This window comes from Phycodurus eques, chromosome 2 (genome assembly GCF_024500275.1).
Source record: "Phycodurus eques isolate BA_2022a chromosome 2, UOR_Pequ_1.1, whole genome shotgun sequence".
Lineage (NCBI taxonomy): Eukaryota > Metazoa > Chordata > Actinopteri > Syngnathiformes > Syngnathidae > Phycodurus > Phycodurus eques.
In genome coordinates, this window is record NC_084526.1 from 1,619,123 (window position 1) to 1,631,650 (window position 12,528).

Here is a 12,528-nt window from a genome sequence, read left to right on the forward strand (position 1 = left end):
AAATAATAAGCTGTCTTTTATCTTGTTGAAAGCTGAGGAAGGCGATTTCTTTCTATTTGGAGACAAAAACTTACGTATTTTGGAGACAAAACCTACGATTTTGGAGACAAAACTTACGTTTTTTTTTTTTTTGTCTCCAAAATCGCACCTTCAACAATTCACAAGCAAAATGGAATATTTACAAATGATAAGTCGTGAGGCGGCACGGTGGACGACTAGTTAGAGCGTCAGCCTCACAGTTCTGAGGACCGGGGGTTCAAATTCCGGCCCCGCCTTTGTGGAGTTTGCATGTTCTCCCCGTGCCTGCGTGACTTTTCTCCGGGCGCTCCGGTTTCCTCCCACATCCCAAAAACATGCATGAATTGGAGACTCTAAATTGCCCGTAGGCGTGACTGTGAGTGCGAATGGTTGTCTGTTTCTATGTGCCCTGCGATTGCCTGGCAACCAGTTGGGGGTGTACCCCGCCGCCTGCCCGATGACAGCCGGGATAGGCTCCGGCACGCCCGCCACCCTGGTGAGGAGAAGCGGCTCAGAAAATGGATGGAGGGATGGATGGATAAGTCGTGATAAATGCACACACAACATTAAAAAACACGTGTCAATCGCGGCTTTATTTGTGGATTTGAAAATGGCACGTGCAAATAATTTTGAGGCATATCCTCTCCCCATAGGGCGCGGCCATGGCCGCCACGCCCATATTTGGAAGTGCTGACGTTTTTATTTAGATTCTACAATGAGAGGTTTGTTTTGTCGCAAAGCCAACGCATCTGCAGGTGCGGTTCCGGCGTGCTCCACGTGGGGGCGCTCCCACTGGCGCACGGCCGACGGCGCCACCTTTCGCCTGCCGTCGGCGTGCAACCACCGCCTGGCGGCCGACTGCCGCGACGCCTACGAGAGCTTCGACGTGCAGATGCGGCGGCGGGCGGCCGACGGCGACGGCGCCATCCGGGCCGTCCTGATGAGGCTGGACCGAGACGTGCTGGAGCTGCGGGCGGACGGCGGCGTGCGCGTCAACGGCAAAAGGTGAGCGCGCTTCACCTGGAAATGCGGTCATCCCTCGCTCAGCGCAGTGATGGACTGCGGTCAAGCCAGCCTCCGCTCGAAAAGACCAAGTCGAGCCAGCCGCCCCGAATGTCGTTCATAACAGGCATTACGGTAATAAGACCGCAGCGAACGGCGATAGCCAACTTCAAAATAGAAGCCTAGGGTTAGCCCATTGATATCACAAGACCAGTCCAGATCTGCGCGACATCTGTCTAGTGTCCTCCAGGACTGGACTGGTTTTCCGATACTCATATTTTAAAATAATTATATTATTGGCCAAAGTTGATGCCATTATAGGTTCAGGACTTTTATTACGTCATTGGCCAGTTATTACATTATGGGCCGTTACATTTAAAAAAGGGCAAATGTATTAGGTTAGGGGCCGTTACTGCGTAACGGGCTTCACAGTTGTAAGGGAGCCCGAACAGACGCGTAGCGGGGAAGTAATAAGCCATAAGCCGAAACCGAGGCCTAACGGAGCCGTGTGTGTGGGCGTGACATAGAATTGCTTGTCTGCATGTGTGTGCGTGCGCAGTGTGCGACTTCCTGCGGCGAAGCCGGGAATGATGATCAAGAAAATGTCGTCGAGGGTCCTCGTCAGCTCCAAACTGGGAATACGACTCGTCTGGAACCTCAATGACGCCCTGAGCGTATGTAGCGCACATGCACACGCTCGCACGCTCGTCAGCGGCGGTTCTGGGGGGCTGTGCCCCTACTAACTGTGTGCTTGCCCCCCCCCCCCCCCCACAGGATTGTTTCAAGTCGGTTACCCCCCAAAATGAAAACGATATCACCAAAGATTTTTACGACTGCTGTTGGCAAAATGTTTAGTCAGTCGTTGTGCGTTTCAGATCGAGATTGACAGAAAATATGCAGGTTCGATTTGCGGACTTTGCGGAAACTTCGACGGAATCAACGACGAGTTGCTGAAAGACGGTGAGTCACGCAAAGCGAAAGTGAGGAATTCTCGGCGCTGACGAGAAACGGAAATTCGACGTTTGTCGCGCAGGCGTGCCGCTTCCTGTCGCCGACTACGCCGACCGGCACAAAGTCAGCGGACCGGCGGAGACGTGCGAGGACGAGGAGCGAGACCAAGACGAGCCCGCCGTCGATCAAAACTGTGCCGACAAGGTAAACGTGCGCTCTGCTCTCCCGGCGCTCGCATGCGGACTCCGAAGTACACTTCAAAGTGTACTTGAAGGCGAGCTTTGTAATATACGTGTCATGAACGGAACAGAGGACAGGACCCAAAATGCACAACTCCAATACAAATGGACAGTTTCAAAAAAATAGAGGTTTAATAAACGAGCAGAGGTCTGTACACAGGCAGACAATCCGAAAAGGCAACAGTATCCAAAAAAACGTGAGGCAAAGAGGCAAGGTCAATAATCGGAACAGGGTCTTGTCTTACTGTGAGTCGGTGACGTGGAAACAAGGTACAACCAACTGGCGACCAGAAAGAATGAGACACGAGGTTAAATGCCTGTGGTAATTAGGATAAACGAGGCACAGGTGTGGAAGATGCTCTCAGGAGCAGGTGTGTACGAGACAGGGGGAAGACAACAATCCTAACACACACCCATGACACACCCCCCCCACCCCCCCTTAATGGGCCCGCGTCCACGAAAGGGGGGAAGTAGGGGGATCCGTCTAACGAGGAGAGAGTTGAGTAAATTTGAGTCGGAACCAGAGTCAATCAAGACGGATGTCTGAATCACTTGACCTGGAGAGCATAGTGTAACATTAGGAAGAACCCGGGTAGGGTCTTCCTAAATGAAAGTTAGATTCACCGCTCTCGTACCCTTGGTACCAGCACCGGCAACCTTGACGTGACAGTTGCCCAAGGAACGACCCAACTGACCGCAGTAGAAGCACCGTCCTTCCCTCAGCCGGCGTTGATGTTCCTCAGGGGAGAGACGGAACTTGCCCAGTTGCATGGGTTCATCCGTGGTGACGCTAGCCAGTGGAATGGGACCGGAGACAGGGGATCTGCCTTGGTTTGGCTGCTCACCGAGGCTCGTCCTTCAGGTGCGCGGTGACGCAACCCTCCGCCCGTCTCAGTCCAGCTCACGATCCGCAAGCCTTTTGTCGATCTTTACGGCGAGAACGATGTGAGTGTCCAAGTCGGTCGGCATGTCTAGTGGGACCAAATGATCCTTGACAGCGGGGGATAGTCCTTGAAAAAATGCATCGAGTAGTGCCCTGTTGTTCCACTGACTCTCAGCTGCTAGAATGCAAAAGTTAATCGCGTAATCTGAAACCCTAGGCTTGCCTTGTTGTAAGGTGACAAGGGAGCGAGCTGCCTCACGATCGAGTGTGGAATACTGAAAAACCTGCTCCATAGTCTCTACGAAAGAAGCCCAAGAATGACACGCGGCGGAATTGAGCAGTAGCTACCATTCAGCAGTAGCCCACGCGTCCGCACGACCAGTCAGGTGGGAAATGACAAAAGCGATCTTTGCCCGCTCGGTGGGGAAGGCAGCTGCCTGCAGCTCAAAGTGGAGTTCGCGCTGAGTGATGAACGGCTTAATATTCCCAGAATCTCCGGAGAACCGAGAGAGCTGTGGGCAGACAGCAGCGGAGGTGGCAGGTGGCTGCATGGTAACCGCTTCACATGGAAACGATGGTACAGGGGCGGCATCGGGTGTTGCGCCAGCTGGTTCCTTCTTCTGAACCATATCCATTAGAACTTCAACCTATCTCATCCTATTGTCCTGATGCTCTGACAGTCCCTCTAGATGAAGGTGGAGGGTTGCAAGCTGCTCATCCTGCTTCGCGAGGCATTGACCCTGCGCTTGCACGGCTTTGCGCACTGGGTCTGAGTCTGCTGGGGCCTTGTTAGGGCCAGTTCGTTCTGTCATGAACGGAACAGAGGACAGGACCCAAAATGCACGACTCCAATTCAAATGGACAGTTTCAAAAAAGAGAGGTTTAATATATGAGCAGAGGTCGGTACACAGGCAGGCAATCCGCAAACAGTATCCAAAAAAACGTGAGGCAAAGAGGCGAGGTCGATAATCGGAACAGGGTCTAGTCTTGCGACGTGGAAACAAGGAATGCCAACAAGGTACAACCAACTGGCGACCAGAAAGAATGAGAGCCTGGCGTAATTAGGGTAAACGAGGCACAGGTGGTGAAGACGCTCTCAGGAGCAGGTGTGTACGAGACAGGGGGAAGACAAAAACCGGAACACACACCCATGACAATACGTGAAAGTGTACTCGAACGTGTGCTTTTGAGCGTACGGTCATGGGTTGCTACGGTGATGCAGCAGGCCCCGCCCCCTGTGTTAAAGGGCCTGTATCTCCATTTTCATTGATGGCGTTCTTTCTTTCTGGTGTGTTTTGCAGGAGTTGTGCACGCAGGTGTTGTCGGGCGCAGCGTTCGGCAGCTGTCGGAATGTAGCGGACACGGACGCCTTCGTCCGAGCGTGCGCGGCCGACGCCTGCCACGCGGCCGCGCACGACGCTTCGCGCATCTTGACAGCCGTCTGTCAAAGCGTGTCCGAGTTCTCACGACACTGCGTCCGCGGCGGAGGTGTGCCGGGAACGTGGAGGAACGCCACCTTCTGCCGTGAGTCACTCGCACTCGCCGGCTCGCTCGCTCGATTGATCGGCTTTAATGCTGATGGTTTGTCGCCATGGCGACCAGCACAAACGTCAGCATTAAAGTTGATGGTCGGTGTTTGTTACCGTGGTCATCTCAAGCAGCTTTGTGATAATTTGTTGCTGTGGTCACCGCAGTCCGCTTTAATGCTGATGATTCGTTGCCATGGTGACGATGAAGAGCTTTAATACCGATGATTCATCGCCATGGTGACCACAAGCAGCTTTAATTGTGATGATTTGTTGTCGCGGTGACCACAAACAGCTTTAATCGTAATGATTCGTCACCACGGTGACCACAAGCAGCTTTAACACTAATGATTCGTCGCCACGGTGACCACAAGCAGCTGTAAAACCTCCCCGTTGCGGTCCCCTCCGCAGACCGGGAGTGCACGTCCCGCATGGCGTTCGCGGAGTGCGCCCCCTCCTGTCCGGACAGCTGCAGCGACCCTCAGGCCAGCCGGACCTGCGACACACGATGTCACGACGGCTGCAGCTGCCCCCCCGGTACGTCGGCGTGTACTTACGTGACTACTTCAAAGTGGACCGGACTACTCCATTATGTCCATCAAGTGTACTTGAAAGTGAATGTGGACTTTCAAGTGTACTCTAACACGTACTAGAAAGTGTTCCGGCCGTGATGATGATTACGATGATGATGATGTGGTCCGGGTCCTCAGGCACGGTGCTGGATGACATCAGCGACTCGGGCTGCGTGGCCGTCCATCAATGTCCTTGCTCGCACAACCGGCAGGTGTACCCGGCCGGACACACCTACTCGCACGACTGCGGATCATGGTACCTCGCACGCACGCACGCACGCACGCCTGTCAATCAATCTGCGGGTCAGCGGATCTGAGGTCGGTCCTGTGCCGCAGCGTGTGCGAGGACGGCCGCTGGAGGTGCTCGGAGGACGGCGAGTGTCCGGGGAGCTGCTCCGTGGAGGGCGGAGCTCACGTCAACACCTTTGACGGCAAAGTCTACACTTTCCACGGAGAGTGCACGTACGTGCTAGCCAAGGTATGCGTACCATCAAGTAGACTACGTGGATGTGTTCTTCGACGTATACTTGCATGTGTACTTTGAAATGCCGCCTTCAACATGCACTTTTAAGTGTACTTTCAAGCTTCCATCAACGTGTACTCTGGAGTTTTTCGTGAAGGCACCTACGTGGTCTTAATGCTCCATATTTCACAAACAAGTCGATTTGATGTATTTCGTGCTCTACAAATAATATGGATCAATGCGCCATATGCAGACGGTCACGTGACCAGAGGCGGAAAAGGGGACAGATGTTACGTTTGATGACGTGATTGTTTGCCTTTTCTTTATGACTGGTGTCTTCAGACAAAAGATCGAGCCCCGCATACTCGCATTTCAACGTCCACCGATTCTCCCATTTGCAGATTTTTTTTCCCATTTTTTTTTTTTTTTCAAAACCGGGTGGTTGATTATTTTTTTTCGATGCGCTTATTTATAATGGGCGTCAATTGTCGGCAGATTTTTTTGTCGTTTAACATGCGCTTGTGTACTTTTCCTCAGAGTAACGATTCGTCGTACACGGTCTTGGTGGATCTGGTCCAATGTGGCGTTGCGGACGGTAGGACTTGTCTGCGGGCGGTCACACTGGCCTTGAACAGCAACTCTGTGGTACGTAAAGCTGCCGAGTCCCCCCAGCTTTATTTAATGCTAATGATTTATGTTTGTCGCCGTGGTGACCTTTTTTACTGATGTTTGGTCACCACGGCGACCGTAACCAGCTTTAATGCAAATGGTTCGTTACGCGGTCACCAGAAGCAGCTTTAATGCTGATGATTTGTCACCATGATGACCCAAGCAGCTTTAATGCTAATGTTTGTGTTTGTTATCACTGGTGAGCGCTTTAATGCTGACGGTTTGTCACCAGTGTGCTGGTTACCATGGTGACCACAAACTGCTTTAATGCTGATGACTTGTAACCACAATGACTCAAGCAGCTTCAATGCTGAGAGTTGCCGTTTGTCACCATGGTGACCACAGGCGACTTCAATGATTTGTCGCCACAGTGACCCAAGCAGCTTTACTGCTAATGTCTGCGTTTGTCATCACTGGTGACTGGAAACAGTTTCAATGTTGATGGTTTGTCACCCTTGTGCTGGTTGCCATAGTGACCACAAACCGCTTTAACGCTCACGGTTTGTGTGTGTTGCCAGGTGGTGAAGATCCAAGCTTCCGGGCAGGTGTACATCAACAATATCCTTTCCCAACTTCCTTTCTTCACACGTGAGTTTCCTCTGACGCTTTGATGATGCTCCGTGTTGCCGCGGAAACAAAAGTAACCTGACACAGCATCAGGAGCAACCTGGCCTCCTCCATCAGTTCCTAACGGCGTTTGCGTGTGTCTGTTTGCGGTGCGGCAGCCGAGCTGAGCGTCTTCCGTCCGTCGTCCTTCTACGTGTTGATCGGCGCCGGCCCGGGTCTGCGCCTCATGCTGCAGATTTCTCCCATCATGCAACTGTTCCTGTCCGCGCCCGCCTCGCTCAAAGGAAGCACCTCAGGTAGGCATCGGCGTCCTCGCCTCACCTGATGTCACACCGCACATGGCAACGGTACTTTCAAGCGGACTTGGATGTGTACAAGAAAGCCTGCTTGGGTGAACTGCATTTCAATGTGTATGTTAAACGTGTACGTGAATCAGTACTCAAATGTGTACATATGTTGTATGTACTTTACGTGTACTTGCGTGTGCACGCGATCCACAGGCTTGTGCGGCGACTTCAACGACGTGATGAGCGACGACTTCCGCGTGCCGAGCGGTCTGGTCGAGGGCGCCGCCGCCGCCTTCGCCAGCACGTGGAAAACCCGAGCCGCCTGCCCCGACGTCAGGACGCGCTTCGGACACCCGTGTGCTCACGGCATTAGCAAGGGTAAGGTTTAGGGCTGTCGCTTTCGAATCTTTTTACAATCGATTATCCTATCGTCTGCTCCATCGAGTCAACAACAAAATTAGCCGATGCTAAACGGTTAGCAATCGCGATTAGCATTAGCGCTAGCGATGAGCATTTTTAGCAAAAAGAAAAAGAATAATTACCATTCACTCACTCATACTTATCATGTTATATGAATATCAGACAGTGTCTTAAAAATCACTTAAACAGATGCTGTCGCGTTTGGCAAAGTATTTTGCTGGCCCAACATGGCGTGCGTCTGCAACAAATGTCCGTGTGGTAAACATGGTGGCCAAACATGGTTCCAGGCGGCACAATAATGCTTTTATTAATATATATATATATATATATATTTATAATATTTTTTTTTTGCCTCGAGGCAGAAACTCTTGTGATTGACTTTTTTCCCCCCAGCACAAGTAAGGTTAATTTAATTTTTTTTATTTTATTTTTTACCACGTTATCACATTACAATGTAATACTTCTAACAAAGATTTAAGGAAAATAATTGGCATATTTTTTTTTTAAAACCCATTTTTGCCTTTTTTCTTTGCACATTAACACATTACAACATAAGACAAAGGTTTTCAACAACAACAACACAAATGACAACAAAGTTTTCATTTGCGTGACTGTGGACGCACATTTCTTGACAGGGATCCATCATTTCAGGGAAATTCTTAAAAATGAATCAGAAAAGATGGGCTCCTGTTTCAGTGGAACTCTCAGTCTGCACACCAAATATTTCAAATGTGTGAATGTGTCGTTCGTTTACCAGAGAGCTACGCTCAGTACTGGTGCTCCAAACTGACTGATCCCAGTTCAGCCTTCGGCGCTTGCCACTCAGTGGTCAGTCCAGACACCTTCAGAGACGTGAGTCGCCTCCCGAGAACACACAAACCGCACTCGACGACGACGAGGACTTTGGCGGCCCCAAAAATAGAAATAAATAGAAATACGTGTCCCGTTCCCACCGCATTTGGACAGCAAAATGACATCTAATCGAGGTGAGCAAACTTTTTTGAAATGGCCAGATGGAGATGAGGCAAAAACAGTTCATGCGTATCAAAAAATAGTTTGGTGTTTACTCACGTTTTATTTCAAATGCAATATACAAATGAATACAAATCTAAAATAGTTTATTTTACAAAAAATACTCATTGCGATTCAATTATTTCGAATAAAATTGAAAATAATTCGCCGATTATATGCGCTGCGTCGACACAAAATTCCCGTTTGCAACGACGACAAAAACAATAAGTAAAAATCCCGATCGAGAACATTTCCTGAAGCAAAGGTCCGGAAGATCATCGAGTGTCTAGTTTTTGTGTTATATCCTTTTTTTAAGTAGCCTGCCTGTAGTCTGCTTGTCATCAATATATCAGTCAAATCCCAAACCCTTTTAATAATCATAATAATAATAGTAATCGTTACACTTATAAAGCGCTCAGCAAGGTACCCAGAGACGCTTTTCAATAAATCCCAAGTAACACAGAACTAAACAAATATTTATGACTGCTGATATATACAGTCGTGCGCTGAAGTTACCATAAGTGGGCAGAATTAGTGAAATATAAAATATGTTTTTCTTTAATATGACTGAACAGACCATCTCATGATTTTCTTTAAGGTTACGTTTTGTTTAATGATTGCGCTTTTCCGCAATGCCTTACAATTCAATTTGAATCCCATTCAAACGAAAATACGCTGTTCCAAATGTTTTCTTGCTTGATCGGTCATTTTCCGATCTTTCTCTGTCTTTAACTTTCTCTCTCTCCCCTGCTCCGTTTCTCCTCGTCTGCGTCTGGCGCAATTAGCGATTAACCTCCCGAGATGCCGATTTGATTGGCCGAATCGCATGCGATTGGTCGGTACGGTCCGTCACGGCTGTAAAGCCCGCTATGCTGCGCTGCTTAAAAGAGAAGCGCCCTGCATGTCTTGAATCGTAACCTTCCTTTTTTTGGCTATGGCGTGGGTCCGTGTGGAACTGCTTCTGGGTCCGGACCCGGACCGCCGTCCGCCGGTTAGTGACCGCTGCCCTCGGGGTTGTGGCCCTAAATTACCGCGTAAACTGTTTATGCCACGGGTCGGCCCTCAGTGTTGGCAACAACGCTGCTGCTGATAATAATGACAACAACGGCAGTGACACTGATGACGACGACAACGACGACAGTGACGATGTCGACGACAACAATGACACGATAACGGCGATGACGCCGACGACGCTGACGCCGATGTCACACGGTGACCGCAGAACTGCGTGTACGACGCCTGCACGTGTGAGCAAAGCGAGTCGTGCATGTGCGCCGCCGTGTCCGCCTACGTGTACGCGTGCTCTGCGGCGGGAATCCGGATCAGCGGCTGGAGGAGCGACGTCTGTGGTCAGTGAACGCGGCACCGTGGCGAGGTTCATGCTAGGGGTGGCTAACTGGGGAAGCTAACAAAAGTGAATAACCACCTAGCTGACACACATGCTAAGCTAAGATAGGCTAAGGTTTGCCCATTTGGCTTCAGGTCCGTTATGGAATGTACAGGCCGCATGGTCTCTAGCATTGACAATTAACATTTAGCATGTTAGCATTAGCATGGAGAGCTAATTGCTAAGCTTACTGTTAGGGTAGCATGCAACTAACACTTGAACATTTGAAGCACTGCAAAGGTTTAACATATTAGGATTAGCATGTTAAGCTAATGGATAACTTAACAGCCAGGGTAACATACGACTTAACACTTGAAAATATTAAATATTGAACGCCGGTGTGTTAGCATTAGCATGATAAGCTAATTTCCAAACTAATAGCATGCAGCTAACACTTGAAAATTCAACATTGCACTTGTTAGCATTGGCATGTTCCCAATTAGTCAAAACTTATACGTGATAACGGCGATCTGGCGTCTTCCGGGGGCAGGCCGCCTGTCCTCGTGCCCGGCGGGCACGGTGTACGACTACAACATGACCAGCTGCGGCCGCACGTGCCGCTCGCTGAGCGGGCCGGACCAGGCGTGCCGGGCGCGCTTCGTGGCGGTGGACGGCTGCGGCTGCGCCCAAGGAAGCTACATGGATGAGAGCGGGCGTTGCGTGGCCGCCGCGCAGTGCCCGTGTTACCTGGACGACGACATCATCCCGCCCGGACAGGCCGTCAACCACCAGGGAGGCACATGGTAATGCGGTGCGGGGGGAGGGCCATGTGGAAAATCGCTCGGGTTTTGTACCCTTGCGCTGTGCTTGGTACCCCGAGGGGCTGCCAAAAGTGCACAGTAAGCAGCTTGAATGCCGATAGTTTGTCACCATGGTAACCACAACCTGCTTTAATGCTGAAGGGTTGATGTATTAATATTAACATATTTTGTTATGGGCTACTTATGATGCATCGGGTATTTTTTTTTATGGTATATATTATCTCTTAAGTTTTTTATTATGCATTAGTTGTTTTTTTTATACACTGGAGTAATATGTTTCCTTTAGATTTTTTTTTACTTGTTACGGTGTTTATGATTCTGATATTTTTTACATGATAGCGTTTTCAATTTGTATTTGTTTTTTAAAATATTATGGAACTTGTTTTTACACGTAAATATATGTATTCATTTTTAGGTGTGTATATTTGATATATATTTTTTTAGTAGGGTGCCAAAAGTAAGTGAATGTGCGGGTTGATGCAACAAACAGGATGTCGGCACATTCCCGCAAATAGCGTCCCAGGGCGTTTATTTACTCGTGGGGACCGGGGGCTTTATTTGTCCTGGCGCCATTGTTGTGTGAGGTCACGCTTGACGGATCGCTTGCCGGTCCTCAGTCTGATATACGAGGAATTTTCCGGAATAGCAAAAATGTCAGCGTTTTCCCTTCCCGTTTCAGCATCTGCAGACACGGCGCCCTCAGCTGCTCCGGAGGGGCAAGTGCACCCTGTACGTACACACGCACGCACACATTTATCAAGTTTTGGGGTATTTATTACTCATAACGGTATTTTTGATGTAAGCGAGCATTTATGATATGCCGGTGTGCTGATTATGTATTCTGCGATTGGCTGGCGACCAGTTCAGGGTGTTCCTCGCTTTTCGCCCGAAGATCGCTGGGATAGGCTCCGGCACGCCCGCGACCCCAGTGAGGATATTATGTGTTATTCTAATTCTACCGGCCCACGAAGGGGGCGCAATCTGGTCCGCAGGATGAATTTGCCACTTTTTCTCGAGAAATCTGATCTTAAAAATGTATTGTTGTTTATTTTTATACTAAGTGTGATGTGGTTTCGGCTGTATGTGGCCCATGAACTACAGCAAGTCTAACACCCTTTATATGAGGCTATTGACAGTATTACACTGGTTGGGGATTTATGATATATGAGGGTATTTTTTTTATGTATAATGTGTTTTTGGCCAGTGTTAATACGTATTAGAATATTATATATAATATGATGTGTTATGGTATTTTTCTTATGTACTCATTTATTTTTTAAGCGTTAGAGTATTTATGATGTATCAGGGTTTGTCATTACCTGATGTTTCCATACTGTGTCTCATTGTCATCATCAATATAATCCTTTCTTAATTGTGGTGTTTGTGTTTTTTCTCCTTTGTCGTCGTCCGTGACGGTGCAGCCCACCGGTGCGCGGTCCCCAAAGTCTACTTGAACTGTTCCGCGGCCCCTCTGGGCTCCACGGGCGCCGAATGTGAGAGGAGCTGCGGCACCGTGGACAACTTGGCGTGTGTGAGTCCACGCACGCACGCACGCACGCACGCGCACAGCTGAAAACAAGGCGAGCCGTTTCCGTGGTTTCCCCTCCCCCCAGATCAGCGGCGGCTGTGTCTCGGGCTGCGTGTGTCCCGACGGTCTGGTTTCCGACGGGCTCGGGGGCTGCGTCGACGCCGGCAGATGCCCGTGCGTCCACAACGGTCACGCCTACCGGCCCGGGCACGTCCTCCGAGTGGACTGCAACACCTGGTTGGTG

General features: G+C 49.8%; 1 protein-coding gene across 1 annotated transcript in view; it reads left to right on the forward strand.

Annotated features, from left to right (window-relative positions):
* Window positions 1-12,528, forward strand: part of LOC133399404 (mucin-2-like) — a 34,141-nt gene that overhangs the window by 797 nt on the left and 20,816 nt on the right. The window contains exons 2-19 of the mRNA XM_061670983.1: window positions 774-1,023; window positions 1,580-1,694; window positions 1,896-1,980; window positions 2,054-2,175; window positions 4,395-4,617; window positions 5,031-5,156; window positions 5,330-5,447; window positions 5,528-5,669; window positions 6,192-6,299; window positions 6,842-6,911; window positions 7,049-7,186; window positions 7,391-7,555; window positions 8,355-8,449; window positions 9,831-9,957; window positions 10,486-10,738; window positions 11,436-11,485; window positions 12,178-12,287; window positions 12,370-12,521. Of these exons, the coding sequence (XP_061526967.1) occupies window positions 774-1,023; window positions 1,580-1,694; window positions 1,896-1,980; window positions 2,054-2,175; window positions 4,395-4,617; window positions 5,031-5,156; window positions 5,330-5,447; window positions 5,528-5,669; window positions 6,192-6,299; window positions 6,842-6,911; window positions 7,049-7,186; window positions 7,391-7,555; window positions 8,355-8,449; window positions 9,831-9,957; window positions 10,486-10,738; window positions 11,436-11,485; window positions 12,178-12,287; window positions 12,370-12,521 (2,449 nt within the window). The remainder of the gene's footprint in view (window positions 1-773; window positions 1,024-1,579; window positions 1,695-1,895; window positions 1,981-2,053; window positions 2,176-4,394; window positions 4,618-5,030; window positions 5,157-5,329; window positions 5,448-5,527; window positions 5,670-6,191; window positions 6,300-6,841; window positions 6,912-7,048; window positions 7,187-7,390; window positions 7,556-8,354; window positions 8,450-9,830; window positions 9,958-10,485; window positions 10,739-11,435; window positions 11,486-12,177; window positions 12,288-12,369; window positions 12,522-12,528) is intronic.